The 14,211-nt window shown below is 39.3% G+C and overlaps 1 protein-coding gene across 2 annotated transcripts in view; it reads left to right on the forward strand.

The window, feature by feature from the left end:
- The window catches only part of KCTD3 (potassium channel tetramerization domain containing 3), a 71,097-nt gene extending 59,731 nt beyond the window's left edge, over nucleotides 1-11,366 (forward strand). For both annotated transcript variants that reach the window (XM_079945126.1, XM_079945127.1), the window contains exons 15-18: nucleotides 4,335-4,431; nucleotides 7,750-7,934; nucleotides 8,014-8,152; nucleotides 8,889-11,366. In XM_079945126.1, the coding sequence (XP_079801252.1) occupies nucleotides 4,335-4,431; nucleotides 7,750-7,934; nucleotides 8,014-8,152; nucleotides 8,889-9,450 (983 nt within the window). In that variant the 3' untranslated portion in view covers nucleotides 9,451-11,366. The remainder of the gene's footprint in view (nucleotides 1-4,334; nucleotides 4,432-7,749; nucleotides 7,935-8,013; nucleotides 8,153-8,888) is intronic.
- The last annotated feature ends 2,845 nt before the right edge of the window (nucleotides 11,367-14,211 follow it).

The following is a 14,211-nucleotide window of genomic DNA, read 5'->3' on the forward strand; positions in this document are numbered from 1 at the left end:
GTCTTGTTTTTGTATCCATTCAGCCAGTCTAAGTCTTTTGGTTGGAGCATTTAATCCATTTACGTTTAAGTTAATTATCGATATGTATGTTCATATTACCATTTTCTTAATTGTTTTGGGTGTGTTATTGTAGATCTTTTCCTTCTCTTCTGTTTCCTGCCTAGAGAAGTTCCTTTAGCATTTGTTGAAAAGCTGGTTTGGTGGTGCTGAATTCTCTTAGCTTTTGCTTGTCTGTAAAGGTTTTAATTTTCCATTGAATCTGAATGAGATCCTTGCTGGGTAGAGTGATCTTCATTGTAGGTTTTTCCCTTTCATCACTTTAAATATGTCCTGCCAGTCCCTTCTGGCTTGCAGAGTTTCTGCTGAAAGATCAGCTGTTAACCTTATGGGGATTGCCTTGTATGTTATTTGTTGTTTTCCCCTTGCTGCTTTTAATATTTTTTCTTTGTATTTAATTTTTGATAGTTTGATTAATATGTGTCTTTGTATGTTTCTCCTTGGATTTATCCTGTATGGGAGTCTCTGTGCTTCCTGGACTTGATTAACTATTTCCTTTCCCATATTAGGGAAGTTTTCAACTATAATCTCTTCAAATATTTTCTCAGTCCCTTTCTTTTCCTCTTATTCTTCTAGGACCTCTATAATTTGAATGTTGGTGCATTTAATGTTGTCCCAGAGGTCTGTGAGACTGCCCCTAATTCTTTTCATTCTTTTTTCTTTATTCTGCTCTGCAGTAGTTATTTCCACAGTTTTATCTTTCAGGTAACTTATCTGGAATATCTACCTCAGTTATTCTGCTATTGTTTCCTTCTAGAGAATTTTTAATTTCATTTATTGTGTTGTTCATCATTGTTTGTTTGCTCTTTAGTTCTTCTGTTTACAAGATTTTGGATCATCTTTACTATCATTATTCTGAATTCTTCTTCAGGTAGACTGCCTATTTCCTCTTCATTTGTTTGGTCTGGTGGGTTTTTACCTTCTTCATCTGCTGTGTGTTTCTCTGTCTTCTCATTTTGCTTAACTCACTGTGTTTCGGGTCTCCTTTTCGCAGGCTGTAGGTTCGTAGTTCCTGTTTTTGGTGTCTGTCCCCAGTGGCAAAGGTTGTTTCAGTGGGTTGTGTAGGCTTCCTGGTGGAGGGGACTAGTGCCTGTGTTCTGGTGGGTGAGGCTGGATCTTGTCTTTCTGGTGGGCAGGTCCGCATCCGGTGGTGTGTTTTGTGGTGTCTGTGACCTTATTTTGATTTTAGGCAGCCTTTCTGCTAGTGGGTGGGGTTGTGTTCCTGTCTTGCTAGTTGTTTGGCATAGCATGTCCTGCACTGTAGCTTGTAGGTCGTTGAGTGGAGCTGGGTCTTGGCGTTGAGACGGAGATCTATGGGAGATGTTCGCCATTAGATAGTACATGGAGCCGGGAGGTCTCTGGTGGACCAGTGTCTGGAACTCGGCTCTCCCATGTCATAGGCACAGGCCTGACAGCTGACCAGAGCACCAAGACCCTGTCATCTACATGGCTCAGAATAAAAGGGAGAAAAAAAGGAAAGAAAATAAATAAACAAAATAAAGTTATTTAAAAAAATGATTAAAAATTAAAAAAATTAAAAAGTAATTTAAAAAAACAGAAAGAAGAGAGCCAAACCAAAACAGAAATCCACCAATGATAAGAAGCGCTAAAAACGATACTAAAAAAATAAATAAGTAAAAGGACAGACAGAACCTTAGCACAAATGGTAAAAGCAAAGCTATACAGACAAAATCACATACAGAAGCATACACATACACACTCAGAAAAAGAGAAAAAGGGAAAAAATATATATCGTTGCTCCCAAAGTCCACCCCCTCATTTTGTGATGATTCGTTGTCTATTCGGGTATCCCACAGATGCAGGTACATCACGTTGATTGTGAAGATTTAATCCGCTGCTCCTGAGGCTGCTGGGGGAGATTTCCCTTTCTCTTCTTTGTTCGCAGAGTTCCCAGGGCTCAGCTTTGGATTTGGCCCTGCCTCTGCATGTAGGTCGCCTGAGGGCGTCTGTTCTTCGCTCAGACAGGACGGGGTTAAAGGAGCCGCTGATTCGGAGGCTCTGGCTCACTCAGGCCGGGGGGAGGGAGGGGTATGGAGTGTGGGGCAAGCCTGCGGCGGCAGAGGCCACCATGACGTTGCACCAGCCTGAGGCGTGCCGTGTGTTCTCCCGGGGGAGTTGTCCCTGGATCACGGGACCCTGGCAGTGGCGGGCTGCACAGGCTCCCATTAGGGGAGGCGTGTATAGTGACCTGTGCTTGCATACAGGCTTCTTGGTGGCTGCAGCAGCAGCCTTAGCATTTCATGCCCGTCTCTGGTTTCCACACTGATAGCCATGGCTCACACCCATTTCTGGAGCTCATTTAGGCGGTGCTGTTAATCCCCCCTCCTTGCGCACCAGGAAACAAAGAGGCAAGAAAAAGCCTCTTGCCTCTTTGGCAGCTCCAGACTTTTTCCCGGACTCCCTCCTGGCTAGCCGTGGTGCACTAACCCCCTGCAGGCTGTGTTCACGCCGTCAACCCCATTCCTCTCCCTGGGATCTGACCGAAGCCCGAGCCTCAGCTTTCAGCCCCTGCCCGCCCCGGCGGGTGAGTAGACAAGCCTCTCGGGCTGGTGAGTGCTGGTCGGCACCGATCCTCTGTGCAGGAATCTCTCCGCTTTGCCCTCTGCACCCCTGTTGCTGTGCTCTCCTTTGTGGCTCCAAAGCTTCCCCCCTCTGCCATGCGCAGTCTCCGCCCGTGAAGGGGCTTCTAGTGTGTGGAAACCTTTCCTCCTTCACAGCTCCCTCCCACTGGTGCAGGTCCCGTCCCTATTCTTTTGTCTCTGTTTTTTCTTTTTTCTTTTGCCATACCCAGGTACGTGGGGAGTTTCTTGCCTTTTGGGAAGTCTGAGGTCTTCTGCTAGCGTTCAGTAGTTGTTCTGTAGGGATTGTTCCACATGTAGATGTATTCCTCATGTATTTTTGGGGAGGAGGGTGATCTCCACATCTTACTCCTCTGCCATCTTGAATGAACCCCCAGCAGGTTATTATCCATTTTATACTTATTAGTGTATATATGTCAATCCCAATCTCTCAATTCATCACACCATCACCCCCTCGCCTCTTTCCCCCCTTGGTGTCCATATGTTTGTTTTCCACATCTGTGTATCAATTTCTGCCCTGCAAACAGGTTCATCTGTACCATTTTTCTAGGTTCCACATAAATGCATTAATATATGATACTTGTTTTTCTCTTCTGACTTACTTCACTCTGTATGACAGTCTCTGGGTCCATCCACATCTCTACAAATGACCCAATTTCCTTCCTTTTAATGGCTGAGTAATATACCATTGTATATATGTACTGCATCTTCTTTATCCATTCGTCTGTTGATGGACATTTAGGTTTCTTCCATGACCTGGCTATTGTAAATAGTGCTGCAATGAACAATGGGGTGCATGTGTCTTTTTGAATTATGGTTTTTTCTGGGTATATGCCCAGTAGCAGGATTGCTGGGTCGTATGGTAGTTCTATTCGTTGTTTTTTAAGGAACCTCCATACTGTTCTCCATAGTGGCTGTATCAGTTTACATTCCCACCAACAGTGCAAGAGGGTTCCCTTTTATGCTCACCCTTTCCAGCATTTGTTGTTTGTAGATTTTCTGATGATGCCCATCCTAGCTGGTGTGAGGTGATACCTCACTGTAGTTTTGATTTGCATTTCTCTAATAATTAGTGATGTTGAGCAGATTTCATGTGCTTCCTGGCCATCTGTATGTCTTCTTTGGAGAAATGTCTATTTAGGTGTTCAGTCAACTTTTGGATTGGTTTTTTTTTTTTAATATTGAACTGCATGAGCTGTTTATATATTTTGGAGATTAATCCTTTGTCCGTTGATTTGTTTGCAAATGTTTTCTCCCATTCTGAGGATTGTCTTTTCGTCCATGTTTGTAGTTTCCTTTGCTGTGCAAAAGCTTTTGTTTCATTAGATCCCACTTGTTTATTTATTTATTTTTTATTTCCATCACTCTAGGAGGTGGATCAAAAAAGATCTTGCTGTGATTTATGTCAAAGTGTGTTCTTCCTATGTTTTCCTGTAAGAGTTTTATAGTGTCCAGTCTTACATTTAGGTCTCTGATCCATTTTGAGTTATTTTTTTTAAAAATTTCTGATGCAAGGTGAACTACTTGTAGTGTTGCATTTTGTGTCTGATTTTGACGTGGAATGCAATGCCACAATGACAGGCATGAAGAATTTTTTTTTTCAAAATTAATGTTCCTTTTTTAAATGAAACCTGTTAAGTTTTAATTAACTTTTGCCATTTTGTTTTCTGACCCAAGGGCCTTTTGGAGAGCGAGATGATCAACAGGTGTTTATCCAGAAAGTTGTTCCCATCACTAACAAACTGTTTGTAAGACTCTCATCTACTGGGAAGAGGTAACACTTTACTGTAAAGATATTATATTCAGAAGTCACATTTGTCTTGCAAAACACGTTACGTCATTTGACACTTATAAATAGTGGTATCAGAAACAGATCTTTGAGAGAGACGTCTATTCTTTATCTTGTGGTCATTTTAACTTAAAGTTAATACAGTATACTTAGTGCTTATTCTCTACAATCTACTTATGATTTTCACTGCTGTGGACTTTTAGGAAGGACTAGTGATATAGTAGAACAGATACACAGTGAATTGGATGGTAGACAAGTGAAATTCTAATTCTGGCACTTCCTCTTACTAGCTATGTAAATTCAACTTAACTTACTTTGTTTCTGTGAGCCTCAGTTTCTTTTAAAGTTTAACTACCTTGCCAAGATTTCACTGAGTGAAAAACATGCAAAAACACCTTGCATAGTCCCTGACTATAATTGATGCTCAATAGGAGTTAGTTTCCTCTTTTTCATTTGACTAAAATCTTACTTCACTTAAAATTATTATTTACAGCCTCAAACATATTGTGCTGTAACATTTCTCCTCTTTAAGAACAAAATTTTTTGTATGTCAAGGAAGTGAAAAAAGTAAAATTCCTATTAGTAGTTACTAAGTAGGTTACAAATTTTTATATCAATGTTACTAATGCTAGTGACATTTTAAATAATTTCTCTATTATCTTCAGGATGTGATCACTGATTTCTTAATATTTTAATGATAAAGTCTTTGAGATAAATTTTCTTTCCATCAAAGTTCATTGCATGTAGTCATCAGTGATTGTTAAATGAATTGATTCCAGAAAATGATTTTTGTGTTCTAAACTTTTTTTTTTTTTTAAGAAAATGTTATTAGGAAGCTACAGTGTAGTTACAGGCCAAATTTGTATCTGGAGAAATGCGTCCCTGCACTTTAGTGTTGGTGTACGTGTTGGGTGAAGAAGCTGCCCAGTGGTTTGAAGCTGCTGTTACAACAGCGTTCTCTAACAATGTAGTCTTTCAGTCTTCTTCAGTGCTCATGTCCTCTCCAGTGTTGTTCTGTCCCTAAGTATGGTTCTGTCACTTCCAACAATAGCAGAGTGTTGTAATCAACTACAATTTCTGCATGATAAAACAAGTTTTATATAGTTTTTAAGTTTATGATTCCAGAGGGAAAGCTATAGTTGTAAAGATAGTATAAGCCAAGGAGCCAGGTTGGAAATGTTTTTTTCTCTCATTTAAAGTCCAGGCCCTTATATTCTTTTTCATATTCTTTTCCACTATGGTTTGTCACAGGATCCTGACTATAGTTCCCTGTGCTATACAGTGGGACCTTGTTTATCCACCCTATATATAATAGTTTGCATCTGCTAATCCCAAACTCCCAATCCATCCCTCCTCTCCCTTGGCAACCACAAGTCTGTTCTCTATGCCTGTTTCTAGTTCATAAATAAGTTCATGTGTCATATTTTAGATTCCACATAAAAGTGATACGTGAGATTTGTCTTTGACTTCACTTAGTATGATAATCTCTGTGTCCATCCATGTTGGTACAAATGGCATTATTTCATTCTTTTTTTTATGGCTGAGTTAGAATTCCATTGTATACAGGTATCTTCTTTATCCATTCAACTGTCGATGGACATTTAGGTTGTTTCCATGTCTTGGCTATTGTGAATAGTGATGCTGTGAAATAGAGGTGCATGTATCTTTTAGAGTTTTGTCTGGATATACGCCCAGGAGTAGGATTGCTGGATCATATGGCAACTCTGTTTTTAGTTTAAGGAACCTCCATACTGTTCTCCATAGTGGCTGTACCAACTTACATTCCTGCCATCAGTGTAGGAGGGTTCCCTTTTTGGTCTTCTGCCCATTTTTTGATTGGGTTGTTTTTTTGTATTAAGTTGTATGAGCTGTTTGTATATTTTGGAAACTAAGCCCTTGTTGGTCGCATCATTTGCAAATGTTTTCTCCCAGTCTGTAGGTTGTGTTTTCATTTTGTTTATGGTTTCCTTTACTGTACTAAAGCTTGTAAGTTTGATTAGATCCCATTTATTTATTTTTGCTTTTATTTCTATTTGCCTTGGGAGACTGACTTCAGAAAACATTGGTACGAATTATGCTAGAGAATGCTTATTAGCCTGTGTTCTCTTCTAGGAATGTGATGGTATCATGTCTTATTTTTAAGGTCTTTAAGCCATTTTGAGTTTATTTTTGTGTATGATGTGAGGGCATGTTTTACCGTCATTGATTTGCATGAGGCTGTCGCAACTGTTTTCTTAATTATTATTTACAGGGGGACATCTTTATCCAGGACTTCCCCCTGCAGGTGGATACCACAATCCCTTGATACTTAAGTCCCTTATATAAACTGGTGTAGTACAGTCAGCCCTCTGTGTCTGTGGGTTCCACATTATGGAGGGCTGACTGTAGTTTTAAACAGAAACAGGAATCTAGATTTTTAAAAATATTTTGTCAATTCAGATATTATTGAAAAATAACTACATTAACAAAAATAGAAAAGTGATCATCTTGATAAACACAGAAAAAACATTTGACAGTTCAGCAACCATTTATGATTTTTAAAGAAGAATCCTAGCACTTAATAAAGGGCAAATTTATTAATCTGATAAATAATATCTGCAAAAGTAATTGTAGCAAACCTCATACTCAATGGTGAAATACTAGCTTTTGCCTTGAGATTGGGAATGAGACTGGGATGGGCTCTGTCACTCGCTATATGTGGGCATTGCAGGAATGAACTCCCCCCTTACCCTCCACCATCCTTTTCCCTGCCTGCTAGGAAGCTCAGCTAAGCTTCATATTCTGTTCCTATGTTTTTCACATTAATATGAGTTGTTTTTCCTCTTCCTCCTTTATTTCCGGACCTTGCATTTGCCTGGCACTAATTGTTAATAATCTTCTTTTTTTTTTTTTAAATAAGCCTCCTCAACTTTGTTTTGATTTGAAGTAGGCTGGGATAAATGTTTCAATCAAGTACAATTCTGTTAACCCTTCTATGGCTTTGGGACATCATTTACTGACATTATTGCTTGGTCTCCTCATTTGTCAAATGTGGATAATTGCTCTTTGTCAGGTTCTTTTATCTTTTATGAAAAAAATCAATGAAGATAGCTATAAAAATGCTTTGAAAAAGTTGAGTATTAATATATTGGAGATACAAGGCTTGAATTTTATTCCCGTTGACTCTCTTTGACTCCTTTAAATCTGTTTTATATGTGTGGAAGAGTCAACTGTAACTTTGCAAAGAGACAATTAATTTAAAAATCTGAATTATAAAATGTAATTTGTTCCTCATGGTTTACAACTGTACAATATCTTTTGCAGAATCTGTGAGATCCAAGCTGTTGACTGTACTACAATATCCTCATTTACAGTGAGAGAATGTGAGGGCTCCAGTAGGATGGGCTCAAGGCCAAGGCGCTACTTGTTCACGGGCCACACAAATGGCAGCATTCAGATGTGGGATCTGACCACTGCCATGGATATGGTTAACAAGAGTGAGGATAAGGGTAGGTTCCATATGGAAAGGTGTTTGGCACAGGGTAGGCTTTTGACATAAGTGATTATAGTGATGTATGTTCTCCTAAGATGTAGGTGGTCCGACTGAAGAGGAGCTACTCAAATTACTGGATCAGTGTGATCTGAGCACATCTCGCTGCGCTACTCCTAATATCAGTCCAGCAACTTCTGTGGTTCAGCACAGCCGTCTTCGTGAATCAAATTCTAGGTAGGTCTGAATTGATTGCTTTGGGAAAATTGGCTGAGCTATTGTAACCACATAGTTCTTTAAAGCCAAATTTTTCAAAGTACATTTTAAATTCATACTTTATGTTGCTTTTTAATTTTTTTTACTAAATTTCTCATCTATATGCATGTTTCTTTCTTTTCATAAAAAAACCATTTTTGGCCCTTTTATTTTGTGAATTGCTGCCAATTTGAATTATTATGTGATCAAGAATTCATTCAAAGGAAATTAGAAAAATCACATGTCCCCTTAGATGGTATGTGGAACTGGTGTTCCTATTGCCTAGGGACATATTAATAAAAATGATTACATTATCTGGTCTAATCTTACTTTGTCATTGTATTAAAAGTACATAATGCCTTAGTATATTGTTTTAGTTAACCATATTTTTTAAAAATTCCAAAATCTGAATTAAGGGCCAAATACTGAAACTGTTGGTTCCACATTGGTTTTAAAGGTGTTTTCCCCAGCTTTTTTTCAGCTATTCCAAAATCTAGCTTCATTGCGAATATATATGTATGGTGTATTGTTTGCATTGTTAATTTTATACACACACATACAGTATATAGCGTGCTTAAAATACATTTTTATATATGTAAATAAGGCTATAGCATTCATTATAAAATCTATATGTTTTAACTGGTAGTTTAATGAATGAGATGTGCCCCTGAAAAATCCCAGAAAGAAATGTGAGCTGTAATTATTAACTATATTTCAGTCTTCAGCTCCAGCACCATGAAACCATCCATGAAGCAGCTACTTACGGTTCCATGAGGCCTTACAGAGAAAGTCCCTTGTTAGCAAGAGCAAGGAGGACTGAGAGCTTTCACAGTTACAGGGACTTCCAGACTGTGAACTTGAACAGAAATGTAGAAAGAGCTGTCCCTGAAGATGGTAACTTGGGTCCAGTACAAGCTGAAGTGAAGCGGGCAACAGGGGAATGTAATGTGTATGAGAGAAAGTCTCCTGGAACCGAAGTTAAAAGTTTGAGAGAATCAGATAGTGGAGTGGAGGTGCATAAAATAGCTGAAGGTTTTCTAGAATCCAAGAAAAGGTCATCAGAAGATGAAAATGAAAATAAAGTGGAGTTACGGAAGAAAGGAGGATTTGAAGGAGGAGGATTCCTTGGAAGAAAGAAAGTCCCCCACCTGGCATCCTCACCAAGTACCTCTGATGGAGGAACTGACTCACCTGGTACTGCATCCCCATCTCCTACGAAGACTACTCCATCTCCTCGGCACAAAAAAAGTGATTCTTCAGGTCAAGAATACAGCTTGTGAAAACTCAGCAAAATGAGTAGTTTCATTAATTTAGAGGAGAGTTAAACTTTACTGGAGTTCAACACACTAGCTTTTACACCAAAACTTTACAAATTAAGATTGGACTTCATTCAGTATCTTTTTGACAGAATTACCTGGGGTGAGGAGATAAAATAACCATATCATCTCTTCAGATCTGTTGGAAATTTTTTTTAGTTTTACAGGCACATTTAATAGATCATTTGTAAAGCAGGAGTCTACTTCAGTGTTTACTCTGTGGATTTTGGAACCATAGTACCATGTCTTAATAAGATGGTGCCCATATAGATGAGCGTCCCCTTAGAGTGTGGGAACCAACATTCCTAATGTTGATCATGCCTGAGATTTGTCTTGCAATGTTATATTAAGCGAACTATATAATTCTCTTTGGAGCTTAGTCTCCCAACCCTTATTGTGATTGCAAAGTGGTTTACCAGGTATTTAATGAGGTGCTATGTTTGTGAAAAAATATGTAATTCAAAAACACTATTGAATACCAGATTACTCTGTGTAGTAGGAAGTCCTTTAGGATAATTTTACTTTAAGTGTGGTCATTTTCTGATTCTCATTGTTGGAGTTCTTAAATCTTAGCAAGCATCACCAATATTAAATAGGTCAAAAGTTTAAACTTTCTTTAAAGTTGGAGCAATTGTCTGTGTTTGAACAGATGAAGTAAAAATAATAAAGACAGCTTTGAGTGACCACAGAGGAAAACTGTACCAGTTGCTAGTCTGCCTTGTTTTAGGAGCCACCATATTTTTTTCCTGTGTTAATAATCAAGATAATTAAATTAGAATGTGGCCATTTTGTTAAGCTTGAGACTGCAGTTCTGAATTTTTTGGTTAAAGGTTTTGGCTGCTGTAGAAATATTTTAAATATATTTTGAATTATAAGAACAAAAAATTTTTGTATTTTTTTCCATTTAACTGGAATGATTTCCAAGTTTCTGCAAATAAGGTAATTGTAAATTTAAAGCATTAAGCATTTATTGGTGAATAATGTATATATTCCCATTCTGAGAAATATAAGTGGATCAAGTCAAAATAAATAAAGTTTCCTATATTGCCAGTGGTTTCACAGCCATTCTCTTGTATTTATTTGTCAATTAAGTCAAAAGTGATTAAGACTGTGTTTTCAAGTTATTCAAGGAACAGTTATCCTGTTTAAAGTGCACCTACCGTGAGTTTGTTCATGTCTTTGCTTTTTCCCATAATAAAAGGGAAGGGAAGAGGGAGCAATTTATATGTATGAAAACAAACTAACTTGTATTACCAATGAGGGGAAATATTGTTAGGTAAAGCATAATTTCATTATTACTAAGGATTGTAATTATCTCTTACAGACTTCTTTCTCATTATGATACTCATGTTAAAGTTAGGTGGGCAAGTAAGAAAACGTTACAAATTGATTGTTTTTACCCAACCTTTTCCAAGAGTAAAAGGCCACTGGAAGTTTCTTTTAAAGAATTATGTAGTAAAATCTTATAAAAAGGCAGTTCACTATACCATTATTCCGTACTATATTTGCATTATACTACAAATCTTATCTCTCACTTAACAAGAGCTTGAACCTTGATGTTATAGCAGGAACTTGAGTCTACTCTGGCACTTAACTTGTAACCTTGAGCAGATTATAATGAAAAAACTTAGGCATAGCAGGGATAATTACCTTATTAGAGTTTTTGAGACTGAAAGGGGAAAAAAACCTCCACAGCCACCTGCACGCCACAACCTCCTCTCTTCCTCATCTGTGCTGTGAACTTCGAGAACAGGAACATCTTTAACACTGTCCATCATTGTAAGGAAGAAGAGGCAGATTTTAGAAGAAAGGCCATGTGAGGACTCAGAAGATGGCCACCTACAAGAGCACTCTCACCAGAAACCAACCCTGACAGCACCTCGATTTCAGACTTACAGCCTCCAGAACCGTGAACAGAGAATTTCAGACAAGATGGTGGAGTTGGAGGACCTTTAGCTCACCCTCACCTCCTGGGCACACCAAAATCACAACTAATTAACTGCTGAAAAAACATCAGTAAAAAAGACTAGAATCTCCCCCCAACCCCAACCAAAATTCTACATCCAGACGTAAAGAAGAAACCATGAGACAGTAGGAGGGGTGCACTCACAGTATAATCAAATCCCATACCACCCAGGTGGACAACCCACAAACTGGAGAATAATTATATCACAGAACTTCTCCTGCAGGAATGAGAGCTCTGAGCCCCACGCCAGGCTCCCCAGCCTAGGGGTCAGTCATTGGGAGGAGGAACCTCTAGAGCATTTGCCTTTGAAGGCCTGTGGGGCTTGATTGCAGGAGCTCCACAGGACTGGGGCAAATAGTCACTCCACTCTTGGAGGGTGCACACAAGGTCCCACACTCACCAGTCCCAGGGCAAAAGCCGTAACTCCGTAGGAACCTGGGCCAGACCTACCTGCTAGTCTTGGAGCATCTCCTGGGGAGGCAGGGGCAGCTGTGGCTCTCAGGGGTCATAAAAGCTGGTGGCTGATGTGGGGACCTGTGTAAACTCTGGATGGAGTCAGACATTTCAAGTCCTTGGCACCAAGACCCTGCCCCACCCAACAGCCTGTAAGCTCCAGTGCTGGGAGGCCTCAGGCCAAACAACCAACAGGGTGGGAAACAGCCCCACCTATCAGCAGACGGGTTGCCTAAAGACTTCTGGACTCACAGCCACCTCTAGACACACCGCTTGACAGGGTTCAGCCCACCAGAGGGCCAAGACCCAGCTCCACCCACCAGTGGGGAGGCATCAGCCCTTCCCACCAGGAAGCCTGCACAAACCTCTCTACCATTCTCACCCACTAGGGAGCAGACACCAGAAGCAAGGAAACTACAGTCTTGCAGCCTGTAGAACTGAGTCCACAGCACAGATGAGAACCTACCCTGGGACCAGCTAGCCGTTGGCCCTTGGGTAACAAGAGGAGAGTGTACTGCTGGGACACGTAGGACATCCCCTACAGGGGGCCGCTTCTCCAAGATAGAGAAACGTAACTAAGCTACTACATATGTAAAAATACAAATAGAAATTTAAACAAAATGAGACAGCAAAGGAATATGTACCAGACGAAGGAACAAGATAAAATCCCTGAAGAACAACTGAGTGGAGATAGGCAATCTACCTGAGAAAGAGTTCAGAGTAATGATTGTAACGATGATCCAAGAACTCAGGAAAAGAATGGAGGCACAGACTGAGAAGACACAAGAAATGGTTAACAAAGAGCTAGAAAAATCTAAAGAATAAACAGATGGACTAGAAGGAATCAATAGAATAAATGAGACAGAAGAACGGATAAGTGAGCTGGAAGGCAGAATGGTGGAAATCACTGCCGTGGAACAGAATAACAGAATGAAAAGAGGACAGTCTAAGGGACCTCTGGGACAACATTAAATGCACCAATATTTGCATTATAGGGGTCCCAGAAGGAGAAGAGGGAAAGGGCCTGAGAAAATATTTGAAGAGCTAATAGCTGAAAACTTCCATAACATGGGAAAGGAAACAGTTACCCAGCACAGAGGGTGCCATAAAGGATAAACCCAAGGAGGAACATATGCCGAGACACATAGGAACTGATAAAACAAAGACAAAAAAAATACAAAGGAAAAGCAGCAAATAACATACAAGGGAATCCCCATGAGACCATCAACTGATTTTTCAGTGGAAAGTCTGCAGGCCAGAAGGTACAATATATTTAAAGTGATGAAAGGGGAAAACCTACAACCAAGAATACTCTACCCAGCAATGCTCTTCTTCATATTTGACAGAGAAATTAAAAGCTTTACAGACAAGCAAAAGCTAAAAGAATTCAGCACCACCAAACCAGCTTTACAACAAATGCTAAAGGAACTTCTGTAAGTGGAAAAGAAAAGGCCACAACTAGAAACAAGAACATTATGAAGTGGGAAAGCTCACCGGTAAAGGCAAAAATATAGTAAAGGTAGGAAATCACTCACACACAGATATAACATCAAAACCAGTAATCGTGAGAGAAGGAGAGTACAAGTGCAGGATACTGGCAATGCATTTGAAATTAAGAGATCAGCAGCTTAAAACAATCATGTACATATATATAGACTGCTATATCAAAACCTCATGGTAACCACCAAAGAAAAATCTATAATATACACAAGAAAAAGAAATCCAAACACAACACTAAAGATAGTCATTAAATCACAAGAAGACAAAAGAGGAAAGGAAGAAAAAAGATCTACAAAAACAAGTCCAAAACAATTAACAAAATGGCAATAAGAATATACATATAGAAAATTACCTTAAATATAAATGGAGTAGATGCTCCAACCAAAAGACATAGACTGGCTGAATGGATGCAAACACAAGACCTGTATATATGCTGTCTACAAGAGACCCACTTCAGATCTAGAGACACACAGACTGAAAGTGAGGGGTTGGAAAAAGGTATTCCATGCAAATGGAAATCAAAAGAAAGCAGGAGTAGCAATAGTCATATCAGAAAAATAGACTTTAAAATAAAGACTGTTAAAAGAGACAACGAAGGACACTACATGATGATCAAGAGATGATTCCAAGAAGATACAACAATTGTAAATATATGTGCACCCAACACAGGAGCCCTTCAATATATGGGGCAAATGTTAACAAACATAAAAGGAGAAATCGACAGTAACACAATAATACAGGGGGAATTGAACACCCCACTTACCTAAATGGACAAATCATCCAGACAGAAAAGCAATAAGAAACAC

This window comes from Stenella coeruleoalba (genome assembly GCF_951394435.1).
Source record: "Stenella coeruleoalba genome assembly, chromosome: 1".
Classification (NCBI taxonomy): Eukaryota; Metazoa; Chordata; class Mammalia; order Artiodactyla; family Delphinidae; genus Stenella; species Stenella coeruleoalba.